General features: G+C 34.9%; 1 protein-coding gene across 1 annotated transcript; it reads left to right on the top strand.

Moving 5' to 3' along the window:
- Positions 1-1,098: 1,098 nt before the first annotated feature.
- Positions 1,099-3,110, top strand: LOC110607570 (ethylene-responsive transcription factor WIN1). Its single transcript, XM_021746706.2, has 3 exons — positions 1,099-1,202; positions 1,409-1,625; positions 1,710-3,110. Exon 3 carries the CDS (start codon positions 1,914-1,916, stop codon positions 2,871-2,873), a length of 960 nt encoding a protein of 319 aa, XP_021602398.1. The 5' UTR covers positions 1,099-1,202; positions 1,409-1,625; positions 1,710-1,913; the 3' UTR covers positions 2,874-3,110.
- The last annotated feature ends 14,591 nt before the right edge of the window (positions 3,111-17,701 follow it).

Here is a 17,701-nt window from a genome sequence, read left to right as displayed (position 1 = left end):
TTTCGATTAAATTTAAATTTTAAATCATCAACTAAATAGAATGTTAATAATCATATTAATATTAATAATCAAATTTTTATTTTTAATTTTATTAATATTAATAATCATAATCAAATTTCTTATTTAAATAGAATTTATAATAAATTAAAATTTTAATTTATATTACTGATATTAATAAAAATTTATAAGAACTTATTCACTAGTTTAATTATTCTTCCTTTGTCTATATTTTATATATTGTAAATTAATTAAAATATTAAGAATTTTAATCAAATAACCTTGATAATTTTTTGTATTAAATATAAGAAATTAAAAAAAATAGAAAAATTGAGACTTAATTTTACAACTTATGAATGGAATAACACAACTCATACTTTGTAAGAGGCTAGTGTTATATACTAGATGGTAATATTCTTCTTTTTTCCTTAAAAGTGATTATCATAAAATTAGGATATAAAGATATATTTGTGTAAATTAGTCTATTTAAATTTAAAATCGATTTATATCGTTAATATTTAATTAAAATTTAATTTAAATTATTCAAATCTGTTTCAAATCTAATTATTATTCGAATAAAATTTAAATTAATTTAATTTTATATATTTTAATTAATAATTTATATAAAAAATATTTTTTTCATTAATATTTTTTATTTAAAAATTTTAATATTTTTAAAAAATATTTAAATTTTAATTTTAAACGAAAATATATATAAATATTATTATAAAAATTTCAAATGATAAATTAATAAGCAAATTATACAATTTAATCCAACAAACTCCCATAATTTAGGAAAGAATTGTTTATATAATCAAGTAAAATTTATCATCTTGGATATAATTGAAATACCTAATAAAATATTTTAAAAAAATATATGGATAAATGTAACTAAAAAAAAACTTAAAAAATAATTAAAATTAAATAAGTTTTCAAATTCAATAGGATTTTCCCTTTTTATTTTTATGTTTTAAAAAAGGAAAGAGTTATATTTATCCAAATTAAGTTTGGATGGGAAGCTGAGGTGGTCCTGCTTGGCGCACACAAGGCTTAAAGTGGGCCCATTGCAAGTTCCTATTTCAGTTCAAAGTCTCCTCTCTCCCACGTAACAGAGGACTCTGTCTCTCACTTTCCACTTCACCTTCACAATTTCTGGGCTGGGAGAGAAGCTGAGAGCTCCAAGCTGAGCGATTCATCAGCTCTCTGTAAGAACCCATATATCAAATTTCACAAATAGTTTATTTATTCTGCTTTGATTTTACTCTGTGTTTCCAATTTTTAATTTGATTTTATGTTCTGTTTCCAGATTTTTAGTGATATTTGTTTCTCTTTTGGAAACAAATCTCCCAATTACTTAGACAATATTTTTGTGATTAATTTGAATTAAATTATACTTAACCGTTTGTTTCAGACTCTTTCTTGATCGAGAAAGACAGAGTGAGAAACAGAGGATTTATGTCGTCTGGGTTTGATCTGTTGTCTGGAGCTCCAAAGAAGCTCTGGGTTTCTCTCCTTTCTGTTTCCATCTCTTTCTGCCATTTTTTCAATTTTTGCAAGCAATCTTGGTCCCTTGAGAAGAAGAAGAATCAGACCTTTTTGATCATCGGCTTCCGATTAAGATCAAAGCGGTAACGTTTGTTTTCCTTTTCTTCTGAGCATTATCGGTTTAGATTATTGTCTAGATCTTTATTTTGTCTTTTTTTTTTTTGCAGGTGTTGTTCTTGGGTAGATTGCTTGAAAGATTGTCTAACCAAACGTTTACTATTTTCAATTTTGGGTTTTAGGGGTTTGGTGTTTACTTGATAATCAAGGTTATCAAAGATTTGCTTTCCTATTTTCCCGTTTCAATTTTGTTTTTCTTTGTTAATATCCTTTCTGGGATTAAGGGTTTTCTCTATAAAATTGAATTTCGTATAATGCCAGGCCTTAGAGGGCCAATTTTGGATCAAAATTTGAATTCCGAGGAAGAGAAAAAGAAACTAGGCATGGAAAAAAGTTTAAGAAAAGTAAGAATAATATACCATGATCCTGAGGCCACAGACTCTTCAAGTGATGAAGATGAAGGATTCATTGAGAGGATTGACAGATTGAGCACCGGTAAGCGTATTGTTAGAGAGATTACTCTCTCAATCCTGCCATGTGAACCAGTTGCTGAAGATTCTTCACAACACAATAGCAATGGGGACAAAGTCAGAAGCACCACTAATTGTGGTGAAAACAAGAAAACTCGAATGGCGTCCTCTAATTACAAGGGCGTTCGACGAAGGCCATGGGGGAAGTATATAGCAGAAATTAGAGATCCATTTCGAAAAGTTCGCATATGGCTTGGTACCTATGATACAGAAGAGGAAGCTGCTGCTGCTTACAGGAAAAAGGAGGAGGAATTTGAGAGAATGATGGAAGAAAATAAACTCAACAGTTCACTAAATGATTCAAAAGCTGTACCGGAACAATCCGGTGATATGTTTTCGCACCCATCACCATCTTCTGTGCTTGACGTCTCCAATACAAGCTCACAAGTTCATGGAGTTGAAAGTTCAATTAAAGAAGAAATCAGTTTACAGAAGGCAGTGAAAGAATGCAGTTTGGAGAATTTGGTGGAAGATTATTTCACAGAGGATCTATCTATTTCTAAATTTTGGGATGAGCCATTGCTATCACCATCAATTAGTCAGGATTTTCTGGGTATTGATTGCTACCCAGAATTTGGGAATGATTTTGAGAAATTTTTCGACGGTGCAGAAGATTTTTTTATGGCTAAAAGCAATGATGAGGTTGGAGATTTTTCCCTTGATGGAGTGTTGGATCTTCCGAACATTGAAGAACTTGAGACTCTTGCTTTTGTTGAGGACACTCTCAACTTTGCATGCCCATAAGCTTTAAGTATTCTGCATATATGAATCACAGATAGTGATAGTATGTATATATTTGATTTTACAGGGAAGAGGAGAGATTAGATTCTTTGTCCTCAGTGAGGGGAAAAGAGAGTTTCTTGGGGGTTTTGTTTGTGATTTCAAGAGCCACCCAAGATGTTTCCTTTCTTTTTTTTTTTTCAACTCGATGATAAGCTAAATTATTGAGTAAATTTACTATGCAGAACTTTTTAAGCCTAATTTGACTGCAATAATAAAACAATATGATCCCTCTTATTTCATATTGAGAATCTGAATACTCAGAGATGCACTAGTCATAGACCTCCAAGTTTTTGGAAGGAGAGAATAATGATACTTTTTAAGATGTATAGCTCTCGGGCTAGAGCTGTCCACGGTTTTAAACTGAATCAAAAAATTACATTAATTTGTATTGTCAGGAATTGAATTATTCCGAATCGAATTTATTTAATTATTTAATTTTGATTTTAATTTTTTTATATCAACTCAAACTTATTTAATTATTTAATTTTAATTTTAGTTTCTTTTCAAAAATTATATCGAAATCAAATCAGAATCGTATTAAAAATTTAATTATATATATATTTTTTAAATAATTTGAGTGATATTATGGTAATATTATATAATTTTAGTATTATATTTTACATTTTATATAGTTTTAATATAATCTTATTATTTATATTATTAAAACTATAAGATTCTATTTAATGAATTTTAATTTTATAAATTATTAAATAATATATAGTAGAAAATTGTAAATAAGTAAAGTACAAACAAAATAGTTATTTGAGAGTTATTTCAATTTTAATAAAAATTTAGTTCCATGTATATATATATTCTCTTTTGATTATTTTTATATTCAATACTACTTAACTATTTTTATAAATTAAATTATTTATATAATGTAAATATGACTCTATTTTTTTAATTATTAAATAGTTAAATTTTTTTAATTATTAAATAGTTACTAAAAATATTATAAAATAATCATATAATCTAATTATTATAAAAAAATGTAATAATATGGTTTAAATAATTTAATTAGTTAATCATAATTTATCATATATATATATATATAAATAAAAGTGAATCATATATTAATAATATATGTTTATAAATTAATTATACATGTATTTTTCATTAAAAATATATAATTAATAATTATAATAAAATAATGTAATATTTTAACTGAAAATCGTATAGAATATATATTAATATGGATATTATTATTGTTTAAATGTTAGTATTATCAATTATTATTATTATTTTGATATTAGTTTATTATTTTCAAATGAAGGTATAAATATTATAATTTTATTTGTAAAATTTAAGATTTGAATTAAAATTAAAATCAAAGTTTAAAAAGAATTAAAGTAATAATCAAAATTGAATTGAACCGTATCAAAATTGTTTAGGATTTTATCAAAACCATATTGAATCGAAACCGTACCGAATCACTCCACCTATTGCAAAAAAGAGAGTGTGAGATAGTTGACATCTAAGACAGTCACTCCAACGTTTAAATCAGTAAATTGAAAAAAAAAAGAATAAATGTAAAAATTATTTATAATTCAAGAGTAATTGTGTGAGAATGCATATTTTTATTTCTACGATCATTAATTTTTATACAGGAAGAAAATGAAATTAATTATAGTATTTACTAAAAATTTGATTAGTGTAGACCAATTAATAAGGAATTCAACCGGTTAATTAATCGAAGATCTCGTGATTACAAGTATAATGAGTATTTGCCGGATTGTTCCTGCTAACAGTAATTTTATGTAAAAATTCAACATTTTTAAAAGAGAGTGAATCTTAATAAAGGATCGAATTTTATGGTATAAGAGATTTTCCTTTCTCCGAATAAGACTGTATATCAGTTTATTATAATATTATTTCAATTTATTATAATATTATCACCTAGCTATATTTAGGCCTGTGCATATTTCGGTTTAAACCGAAAAACCGAACCGAACCGATTAATTTCGGTTTTTCGGTTCGGTTAATCGGGATGATCGGTTTAGTTCGGTTAATATATTTAAAATTATTCGGTTTTTGGTTCGGTTCGATTTAAACGTGTTAAATAACCGATCAAACCGAAATAACCGATTTCGTGAGCCTAGCCCTCCCCCTCCCCCTCTGATACCCAACCCAGGCCAGCACCCCAAACCCAACGACGACGAATCCTAACGACGACGAATCCTCTAAACCCATTATTCTCTTTCTCTTTCTCGTCGACCATGACCATCTAATGACTCTCTCCCCGACAGATCGCTATTCTTTCCGATGGACGACGTCGTTGAGGACGCCGATGAGCTACATTCATTCACTTCCGCCTCTGCCTCCTCCTCCTCCTCCTTATCTACCAATCTACTCTCCGGCAACGAGTCGAAGATCCCGGGCGTGGCGACGCAGACGATCCCTCCGCGGACATATCCAGAAGATTGGATCTCTCTCATCCCTCTACTACTGTCTAAAGCTGCAGACATTGAGATTTGAAACAAGAAGGCAAAGATAAAGAATTTGAGAGATGGGGTTCTTCAAGAAATGGATTACAGATTACAGATTACAGAAGAAACAGAAATGGAGATCCCATTTGTAGATTTCTTCTGATAAATATGGAGGTTGTTAGAGAGAGAAAATAAAATAAAATAATTAAAAATCAGTTTTGATGATTAAAGAGAGAGAGAGAAGGGCTTATCCTCATCCACTGGTTCGTTAATTTTGTTTTATTGTGAATTTTAATACTTTTGAGTAATTCTCCTCTGCTTCCAATCTCATAGTTGCATTTCATCACTTTTTAAAAAATTGCAGATTTCGGTTTGAATCGAACCGAACCGAACCGAACCGATTTTATCGGTTCGGTTCGGTTCGGTTATATCATCATAATCGGTTTTTTCGGTTTTTGAAATTTTAACACTTCGGTTTTCGGTTTTTTCGGTTCGGTTCAGTTCGAAACTGAACCGACCGATTGCACAGGCCTAGCTATATTAGACGACAGCTCATAATTTATTTTAAACGATGGTTAGTTTATATCAATTTTTAAAAATAAAAAATTAAAAATTTGATTATGGTTCTCATTCTTAATAAGAATCAAAACCAAATAGTCCTAATAACTATATTATCATTAAAAAAAAATATTGAATTTTAATAGGTTGTTAAAATTAAATTAATTTAAATTTAAATTTTATGTTAATGATAGAATTTATAAATTTAAAATTTTTAATCATATTTCTATTTAAATACTTTTTAATTAAGTTGTATAATTCAATTCAAAAAACATTAGTCCAACGATTTCAAACTCTGTTTGGGTATTGTTGATTGATTAAGATTTTTAATAAATTACTTAAAATTTTAAATAACTAATCTCAAATTCATTTATTTTTAAATTACTTATATAACACTGGTATATTTAAAAATAGAAAGTGAGAAAAATGAAATTCCCTAAATTATTCTTAGTTGAATTTAATATAAATTGACTTTTATTTTGATTGGCCGAAAAATAATAATAATATTAAAATTTTAAATTTTGAATTAGTTAGATTCATATCCCATTCAAATTTAAATTTTACTATTAAGTAATATATATTTTTTAAAACAATTAAAATTAAAACAATCATTATATATTAATTAACTATTAAAAAACTAAATTCAATGAATTATAATTTGAAAGGAAATTACTGAATTAATGTATTCTTTAGAATATTATGAAATAATTACATCGTTGTGAATTTTTTTTCTTTATACCTTATAATTTTTTTACAAGTAATACTTAAGACTTTTAAATATTTTTATGTTTCAAAGGTGTTGGTTAAATGTGCTTTTCATGTCCCAACATCTCCATTATCTTCATTTCATGCAAACTGCAACCTCTCTACCATGGCAAGTCATTTGATTTTACACAAGAAATATTCAAGCCTTTTTTTAAGATTAATTGTATTTAATTTCAATTAAGTTGCTTTTATATAAATATCATATTTGGAATTTGAAAATTATGTGTCAATATAATTTTTTTTTTTCTATCGAAAGAAGAATTTTATTGATCATTAGGAATAGAAATATGTGAGTACGTAATTGGACAGTTGCCATGGGATTGCATCTAAAAGAAACATCCTAAAGGCAATTCCATGGGCAAACACATTGCAAATCCTGTTAACATGAGAGAAACTACAAGAATATAAGACATTTGCTAAAGATAAACATTATAGATTATTCCTTGAATAGAAAGGGGACAAGTGATATAGATTCAATAGGACAAATTTTCAACAACGGTGTGGAGCAATCTTATATCATTCAAATGGGTTTAAAAGGAGTTCAAAATGATATTCACATGATCTAAATATACTTGGAGCATGTTTCAATTTATATGGAGCAATTTTATATGCAACACTTGCAATCGTAGGCTTAAGGAGTCTAATCAAGCTTATAGGTCAAAACTATACAAAAGGAAGTATAAAGTGAAGATCAAAAAAGACTTTTGTGAAAATTCAGCTTTTCATGTTGGGCTTGCTATGTTACACTTGGGGCATGTTTCAATTCATATGAGGCAAATTTGGTGCAACACTTGTAATCATAGGCTTAAGGAGTCTGATCAAGCCTATAGGTCAAAACTATACAAAGGGAAGTCTAAAGTGAAGATCAAGAAAGACTTTTGTAAATATTCAACTTTCTCGTGATGGGCTTACTATGTTTTATTATTTAAACAATTGTTTTATTTGGGCTTGTATTCTACCTATATTTTATCTTTTAAGTTTTAAAGTATTGGGTCATATTTTGGGTTTATGTTTTAATACTTATGAGTTTGATGTGTTATCAACTGACATGGAACCTTAAGGCACAAGTCTCAAACCTACACGCATAAGTAGATATAGAATCCAAAGATTTGATAAACCCGCCTCCTATGGTACCCCACACTTAGAGAAGCTGAAACACTAATGATCGAAGGATTTAGATGAGAATCCGAAAAACGCCACAATGAATAATTGATAAATTAGCCAAGATTCTTGATACAATTGATGAAAACAAATCCTCACTCTCACTCAAGCAGTACATGCCAAAGGCATGAAGAAGATTATGAAAATTTTGATTCAAAAGTTCTCTCTTACAAGTGTTTTTTATCCTTATATAGTAAGGTGAAAATTAAAATACTAAGATATTGTTCTTAAATTTGGTCAAATCACACACAAGGTCTAAACCAAATTACACATCAAAATAACATATCAAAACTCATAAGTATTAAAATATAAACCTAAAATATGACCCAACACTCTAAAACTTAAAAGATAAAATATGACCAGAATACAAGTCCAAACAAAACCAAAATAAAGCAAGTGTTTAAATAATAAAAAATAGCAAGCCCATTATGACTAAACTAAATCTTCATAAAATATTTTCTTGATCTTTACTTTAGGTTTTCCTTTGTGTAGCTTTAGCCCATAGGCTTGATTAGACTCCCTAAATCTATGATTGCAAGTGTTGCATCAAAATTCCCCCATATGAATTGAAACATGCCCCATATAAATTGAAATATGCCTCAAGTGTATTTGAATTATATGAATATCATTTTAAACTCCTTTTAGATCTATTTGAATAATATAAGGTTGCTTCATACTATTGTTGGAAATTTACCCTATTGGATTTGAATCAATAAGTACCACCCTTTAAAGCTTCAATCACAATGCTAGAATCTCCTTTCAAAGTAATTCTAGTTAAGTCTTTAACTTTAGAAAGAAAAACAGTTTCACGACATGCTAATGTTTCCGGGATTAAAGGATCTTTGATATCAATAAAGGTTTTTTAGGACTAAATGATTAGTATGTTATGATAATTTCTACCAATAACAACAATTGAACATTTATTATTGTTTTTATCCACCCCTGCATCAAAATTGATCTTGATTGTATCAATTGTAGATGCAATTCAAAAATGAACATCTAGATGTCATGCTGATAGAGTAGAAAATTGCTCTTGAGCTTGGGAAAAATTCTCATAATGTCTTGAAAAAGTCGAGATGACCTTTTGATATGGCATGTCTTTTTGGTTGAACACAAGATCATTACTTCACTTCCATATATGCCATAGAAGAAACACTACCTGAATAAGGAGATTTTGTCCTTGATGTTGTTGTTGCAAATAGGCGGAAATATTGGATCAAATATCCATCATAGGGGCATCTTGAAAGAGAGAAAAACACATTCTTAATAGAGAATGGATCCAAATGGCTACAAATTTCAGGCATTTAAAAAGAGTATGAAAAGCATATTCATATTGACTACAAAGATAACAAAATGGACTAAAGTGTGGTTATCTTTTGTTAATTACCCTATTCATAGGCAAAGTTTTAGTAAGAGTACTCCAAAGAAAGACCAAGAGCTTACTCGATAGGGACAGTCTCCAAACACCTTTCCAAAAGGATGGGTTTAAGCTTCTGAAATCAGAATATGGACCTCCAATGGTGGATTGGATCCTTTCTTTTTGGATAATTCGAGCTAGATAGTATTCAGATTTAACTGTATACCTTCCAAACCTATCAACATTGCCAAACTTGGCGATCATCTCCTCTTGTATAACAGATTGTAATAGAAAGGATGTTGGTTGCCTCTTGTGGTTCAAAGTTTTCCCTTACACTCTGCTCATTTCAACAATTATTCTCCTAGTCAATGAGTTCTATTACCTAATTCATCGAAGGATTGTGATCAATTTTAATTCTTGGCTTATGAGAGAAAGGAGCAGGGATCCAATAATCTATTTTGCACATCACTAGGTCTCCTTTAACAATCTTCCACCTGGTTCCTTTCTCTAGGATTTGTCTCCCTTAAAAATACTATGCCAGCCCCAAGATGGATTATTGCCTCTGCCAGCCTGTAAAAAGGAGGTATTAGGAAAATACTTATCTTTGAGCACTTTAGCTAACAGTGAATCTGGGTTAGAAAGAATTCTCCACCCTTACATGGCCAACAACGCCATATTCAAAACTTATAAGTCTCGAAAATCCAATCCTCCTTGAGTTTTTGGAGCACAGAATATGTTCCAACTAACCCAATGCACTCGACGTTTACTCTATTGCTAGTCCCACCAAAAATTAGATAGCAAGTTGTTGATCTTACAACAAAGAGAAAGAAATTTTGAAGCATGACATAGTATAGGTAGGGATAGCTTTGACGAGGGTTTATTTACCCCTCCCCTCCCCCCTTTAGATAGAAGCAATTCCTTCCATCTTGTTGTTTTGCTCATAATTTGATCATTAATCATTGCAAATATTTGGCTTTTAGCTATAGGGATGGATGAAGGAAGGCTAAGGAACTTATCTTGCTCATTTATATTGCTAATATGAAGAATTGCTGAAATTTATTGCCTCACAGCCCTTGAGGTATTTTTGCTAAAGACAATTGCTGATTTTTCAAAATTGATAAGCTGTCCACTCACTTAGGCATAACTATAAAGGATTTATTTTATCTGATTAGCATATGAGACTGAAACTTTAAAGAACATAATAGAATCATCTGCAAATAAAAGATGGGTGATGTTAGGACCATATCTAGATACATATAATCCTTGAATTTGAGAGAATTTAATTATATGAGCAAATCATTCTGATGACCGCTGGATTCCTTCTTCCCGGGCCAGGGGCTTGACCACAGCCCAAAGCCCATGACGTAGAGGCCCACACACCTGATGTACATAACAAGCCTGGCTCATCCAACCCTCAAGGCCGGGCTCGACCCATCCTCTTCACTCAGGCTTAGCGTCCGGCCCAACTCTCGGCCCAGCCCAGGATCCAGAAAAGTATTCACTAGACAGCCTGGCAGATCCGCTCGAACGTACGCACGAGGAGAATCAGAAGCCGTTACGCATGGAGCAGGCGGCTGATACCCTAGTACCTCCGAATCTGCATGGCAGAGACGCGTGGTCCAATCCTGGAGAGACCTTTACACGTCACCAGCGAGCAAGACAATGTATAAAAGAGGAGTCCCCTCCTCAGAAAGCTAAGGCCTTATTCAGTAATACAAAACCCTTGTAAAACCCTATTCTATTTGATCTCAGATCATCACATTCAATGCAAAGTAGAAAAAGATAGGGCAAAAGTAATCGTAAACTCCTACTCGGGTGAAGCACTTTATATTTGTGTTTATTAATTTGAAATTTGTAGGATACTGAATTGACACATTCCATTACCCAAAATATCCATTGCTGATCAAAGCCAAAATTATGAAGCATATGGCATAAATAGGACCATTTGACACACTCATATGCCTTACGTGATCTTTAACCCTTGCATAAAAAAAAAAGAAAGAAAGACCCTTTATACAAAATAGAAACATTAAAAGTAGATTGTAAGCAACACACAGACCCCTGCAGTACTTTGAGATTCAATAAAATCCATGTTCTAACTGTCACAACGTTGCAAAAACTTCTTCACCACCTTAGAGTTGTTTTTAGTCTCTATAAGGAACGCTATAGCTGGGGAATGGGATGAACAAATCCCTTTAAAATTCAGGAACTTCAGGGGTGTTGTCCCTTGAAGCAACCCAAGAGGAGGGGTGAATTGGGTTTATAAAAAATTTAAAGGGAAAAGCACAAATTAGAAGGCAATAAGGAAGAAGATAATCAACACAAGAATTTATAGAGGTTCAGCTATCCCAAACCTACGTCCTCTCCTCAAGGTCCACCTTGAGAGTTCAACTCCACTATCAAATCTTCTTTGGGTGAAGAATAAAACCCTTACAATCTTAGAGCAAGCCTTTGCTCTTTACAAATCTCTTTTTCACTCAAGAGCAATTCTTTGCTCAATGCCACACTCACAACAACAGAATCTCTCAACAACCTTTACTCACTCTGAAAAGCCAACCAATTACAACTCAAAACAGGCTTTCAAGAAATTAATGCTTTGGCTCAAGGTTTTGAGAGAGAGAGAATGAAAAATGCTGTAATCTCAATAAATATTTGCTTAGATGGTTGTTGTAACCTTTTCATATCAAAAACTCATTGTATTTATAGTTCAGTCATAAATATGGCCGTTGGAGGTGCATTAAATGCAAATAGAGCCGTTTATGTTCAGAAATAACCGTTATATCTTTCTCAGAAAAATTCAGGTTCGGCGGCCTAAGCTAAAGTTCGGCGGCCGAACCAATTAAGGTGAAGAACATCACTCTTTAAAAAAGAACTTTCGGCGGCCTAAAGTCATAGTTCGGCGGCCGAACTTGTGGGACTTTCGTCTCTGTCCCTCTCTTTCGGAAGCCGAACATTAGGCTTCGGAGGCAGACTTAAAAGCACACTTTCGGCGGCCGAAGGTAATGTTCGGCGGCCGAACATAGGTGACTTTTGCCTCTGTCCTTCACTTTCGGAAGCCAAACATTTTGCTTAGGGAGCAAACTACCTTCGGCGGCCGAAAGCCAATGTTCGGCGGCCGAACATACAGGACTTTCGTCTCTGTTCCTCACTTTCGGAAGCCGAAGGATGCACTTTAGGGGGCTAGCTGAAAACACACTTTCGGCGGCCGAACATGTGGGACTTTTGTCTCTGTCCCTGACTTTCGGAAGCCGAAAGTTGGCTTTAGGGGGCAAAAAATATTTCATTAAATTCTTTGAAAAATCATAACTTAGGCTATAAAAATCTATTTTTCAATCCGTTCGAATTTTTGTAACCCATATTTTTAGACCTTTGATTTTGATAAAGAATAATTTCAAAAACACTTCTTTTGGAAAATATCATTTTAGTCCCCGAAAGTCAAGTATTTAAAGATTTGGCCATATCTAAAAAACTTTTAGAAATGAAAGAAACCTTGAGCCATCACACCTAATTAATTGAAATTCACAATGAATAGAATTTAACAAAGCATAAACAAAAATACTTTCTTATCCCTTTCTTGTGGTATGCTTCCAAAATAGGCACTTTTCTCTTTTGAGATTGAAGCAATTTCATACTTGTTAGTAAGGGACCTACAAGCTCAACACAAACACTTTGAGGATGATTAGTAGCACACCAATTGTTTATTAATTATCAAAATAAGGATTAGAACATTTAGGTTCAACAATCTCCCCCTTTTTGATGATGACAAACAATTGGTAAACAATGAAATAATAATCATAAGTGTAGTGTGTGCATTTTAAAAAAAATTACTCCCCCTTTAATGTGCTCCCCCTGTCAAAAAATACTTTATGCCATATTTAAAATGTGAGAAGGCACATAAGGGAGGTTTTGACTCAATGCAATGAGATGCAATGGATCCTATATGAATGAATAAGTTCCAACAAAAAATGCATCTCAAGAAGAGCTATAATTATGCACAATAATGATGAGTCAAATAGATATCAATGCATCAACATCCATAAAACCAAAAGAGTACTACCATTATACATATCAATGTATCAACATTCATAAAACCAAAAGAGTACCATTATACCATTCTCCCCCTTTTGACATCATCAAAAACAAAAAACATCACAATACCAAAAGAGGAGAAAAAAAAATAAGAGCAACTATATAAATAAAAAGATCACTGAGGAGGCTGGGGAGGTGGCACTCCAGATGACTGCTGAAGGAAGTGCAAAATCTGTCTCTGCTGCTCGATCAGGGTCTGCTGCTGGTGTAATACCCGGCTAGAATCCGGCACCGGAATTCCTATTGTTTGGTGGACTCCGGGGTGTTGGGATTCTATATAAGGGTAGGAGTTATGGTTTCTATGTGTTATGAGGTGTTTTATGGTTTTTACCGTTCTTTAGTTTTGAGTTTTGAGTTGAAATGACCTAAGGCAGTTGAGCCAAGTTCGGCCGCCGAAAGTAAGTTCGGCCGCCGAAAGTGTTTGGCTTCCGAAGGGAAGTTCGGCCCCCGAAGGTTGCATGCCTGTGCCTGTGAGTGGGCAGCCGAAGTTGAGTTGGCTAGTGAGCTGAGTCATGTGTTTTGACAGATGTTGGCTTCAGATTCTTGCCATGAATTAGCCACGTCTTCTATGACTCATCTGCAAGTGTTTTGAGCAGCTCATGCAGGAGTTTGCTCATTCACCAAGTTTTGAAGGGTTTGAAGCAAAAAGTGACTTTGAGAGAGAGTTTGTGAGGGTAAAGAAGAGTTGGTCCGTTTCCCTTGTTCAGTGTGTGTATCTTCCTGTTTCCAGAGGTAAGGGCAGTTTTAGACCCTGTGTATATGTTTTCTGAAGGGTTGAAGGAAGGAGAAGCATGCTTAGGGAAGTCATGGTAGTTTTTGATGATTTATGCATGTATACATGTTTATGTGTTATGTTTGATTTGTTGTTTGGGGTTATTAGCTAGTTTTGGACCCCTGTGCTCATATACTGGAGTATATGTGTGTTGACTAGTTGAAGTATGCATGTTTGGAGAAGTTGAAAGAAAGAAGGAGATGGTTTGCCGTTGAAGCTGAGTTCTGGATGAACTCAGGTTCGGCAGCCGAAGGTTTATTCGGCCGCCGAACCTCTTGCATGGTGACTTGGTTGCCACAGCTTGCCCCCGAGTGTTTTTGCATGTTCGGCTCTGTTTGGGGGATTCGGCCGCCGAAGGTGCCGCCGAAGGTGCTTGAGTTTCGTCTCTGGAGAGGACATTCGGCCGCCGAACCTGCCGCCGAAAGTGTTCTGTCCAGCTTTTCTTTTGCATGTTTGCATGAGTTTTAGAGTGAGATGAAGGGGTTTCTTGGGTAGTTTTATAGAGGTATTGATACAGTAGTTTGGTCCCTCATTTGAGTCTATCTGTATAGGTATAGACCAGAGGAACCAGAGAGAGCAGCAGTGAGTACTGCTCCAGAGTTTCAGAGCCTGCAGAGTGAGTCAGTCCAGAGCCAGAGGTGAGTGGAACTAAACTTATGACTTTTACTTGAACCACAAACTGCTTTTAGCATATCTCATGCATCATGTTTATGTCATAGGGTGATTGCATTAGTAGCCACGACTTTGTTGCATTGCATTGTTATTTGATGATGTGAGTAAATGCTGAATGATCCAATAGTCTCAGACAGGAAGTCCAGGAGCCTTTGACTACGCCCTGGCAGGTATATAGCAAAGTCCAGGAGCCTTTGACTACGCCCTGGCAATGTAAGTTCACAGGTGTTATATACACATATACATATATGACAGGAAGACCAGGTGCTCGATTCTACGCCCTGGCACAGAGTTACTGGGACTATGTGGTGACAGGTTTACTCGTGATGTGGCTTGTCTGTGATATGGTGCATTCCATGAGATCATATTTTACTGAGATGTTTTACTGTTCTACTCACTGGGCTATAGAGCTCATCCCACTCCCTTACCCCAGTTTTGCAGGTTCAGTGTACAGTGTACAGGGACAGTCCAGCAGAGTACAGAAAAAGTAAAGAGATCTGTAATAGCTTAGAGTGGACGTGTAATATGAAAGAGATGTAATAGTTGTTGCTTGACCTAGTGACCTAGTGATGTATGTTTTGTACATGATCTGTATATGTATATATGTTTTCCTGTATGTGAAAACCAGGCTTAACAGGTATGAGATAGCCCATCTAGAGCAAGCTCTAGTCAGGGATACAGAGTACAGAGTACATGAGTACAGAGTACAGAGATAGTGCATGCACAGGTTAAGCCTTGGTTCAGAAAAGAGTTTTATTTTCACAGACTATGTATGATCATGTATGAGGTTTACAGGTACACAGAGAGTATAGCAGGCTTGCTACGGGTTCTGGCGGCCTTAAGCCGACCTGAATCCTAGCGCCGGTGACGGTCCATTTTGGGGTCGTTACAGATTGGTATCAGAGCCCTAGGTTCACATGATCGGACCTATAGAGACAGTGTTGGGCTCAGACAGGTTAGAAGTGGTCAAGCACAATAGGAAATATCATGTCCACTAGGATAAGTTCTTGAGTCCTATCTGCTATGATATGCCATGAGTAATGTATGTGTATGTTTGATATGTGATGTTTATGTGCTAAGTGGTATGTTATATGTTGTGTTGCCAGAGTAAGATGCGAGGAACTCGTCGATCAGCTCGATTGACTGGAGTCCCACCAGAGAATGAGAGACCAGCTGCTCGTCCTCCTGCATTGCCAAGGGCAAGGTCTCAGAGATCTAGCAGGGAAGGTACGTCGATAGACCCTAGAAGGTCTGTAGACGAGAGCAGAAGAGGAACAGTTAGGGGAGGAAGATCAGAGGAAAGGAGGGAAGCGATGGAGATTGATCAGTCTAGAGATGATAGCATGGGTATAGGCAGTTTTGAGGAAGGTATGGGAGAGTCGCAGGGAGGTGCTCAGGCCTCAGGTTTTGGCTATCCATCCTTGTTTCAGGATCCAGAGTATCCGATGGAGGGTATGTCGGAGTACTCTCGCTTTGACCCATATCCTACATACATGCCATATATGCCATATCCTCATTATTACCCATCATATCCACCATATCCTATGTATCCCTCTTCCCCTATACATCCAAGTGCAGCACACCTAGAGCCAAATGAACTAACTGAACCAGTACTACCACCAGAACCAGTAGCCCCTGTTGTTGATAGACATGAACCTAGCTCATCTGGAGGTAAAGTCCAAATGACGGAGTACTTGAAATTGGATGCTCCTAAATACAATACGGGAGATGATCCATTTGATTACCTCAGAGCAGTTAGGATGATCACCAGTGAATTGGGAGCAGATGATAGGAGAGCCATTGAGATGGCAGGTTTCACAATAAAATGCAAGAAGGCCAGAGACTGGTTTAAGAATTATGTGGAGCCTAGAATGGACAGCATGTCATGGGAAGAGTTTGCCAATGAGTTTGCAGGGTGGGCTTTTCCTGACAGTTCGAGGGAGATGAAAGTAATTGAATTTGAACAGTTGCGACAGACAGATGAGATGAGTGTTGATGAATTCACAGATAAGTTCCTGGATCTGCTTCAGTACGTGGGTCAAGCCTATGATACTGATCAGAAGAAAGCAAGGAGATATACGATGAGATTGCATCCCAGGTATGCTTCCTTGATTCTTCCAGCAGAAAAGGAGAGTTTCCATACGATAGTAGACGCAGCCAGGAAAATGGAAGCTAGTGCAAATATTCAGAAACAGTCAAAGGCACAAGCTTCGGGTTCTAAGGCCCCCAGTTCAGGGTCTACAGGCAGTAAGAGATGGGATAGAGCGAGAGGAACAAGGAAAGGGTTCTGGAATAAAGTCAAGTCAGGTCTGGGAATAGGTAGTGGCTCAAGCTCTGGCACAGCTCCAGTCTGCAGACGATGCGGAAAACCACATGGAGGAGTTTGTCGGTTGGGATCTACAGCTTGTTTTCGATGTGGACAGGAAGGGCATATTGCTCGGGATTGTCCGCAGATGACTTTTGCACCATCCCAGCAGATGAGTTCAGGCAGTGTGGTACAGCCAGTTGTACGGCCAGCAGCTCCAGTCATGCCTCAGACTAGTGGCAGAGGTAGAGGGAGAGGGGTAGCCTCTACTTCAGCAGCAGGTTCCCGAGGTGGAAATCCGGTAGCCCCAGCACGGATTTTCACAGTGACACAGGAGGAGGCTAACACGTCGAACACAGTGGTGTCAGGTAATCTCATCATTGGGTGTTCAGATGTGTATGCTTTGATGGACCCCGGTGCTTCTCATTCCTTTATTGCTTCGAGAGCCATAGAGCGATTGGGTTTGATCAGTTCTGAGTTAGAGTATCCTCTCTGGGTCAGTGGACCTAGATGTGACCCATCAGTGGCAGTGTCAGTCTGTCATTTCAGTCCAGTGTTTATTGAGGGTAGATGCCTTCCAGCTGACCTTGTGGTTCTAGATTTGACAGATTTTGATGTCATTCTAGGGATGGATTGGCTATCTGCATATAGTGCTACGTTGGACTGTAGAGAGAAGCTAGTGAG

The sequence above is a fragment of the Manihot esculenta genome, chromosome 5, assembly GCF_001659605.2.
Source record: "Manihot esculenta cultivar AM560-2 chromosome 5, M.esculenta_v8, whole genome shotgun sequence".
NCBI lineage: Eukaryota > Viridiplantae > Streptophyta > Magnoliopsida > Malpighiales > Euphorbiaceae > Manihot > Manihot esculenta.
This window is presented reverse-complemented; position numbering and strand designations above follow the sequence as displayed.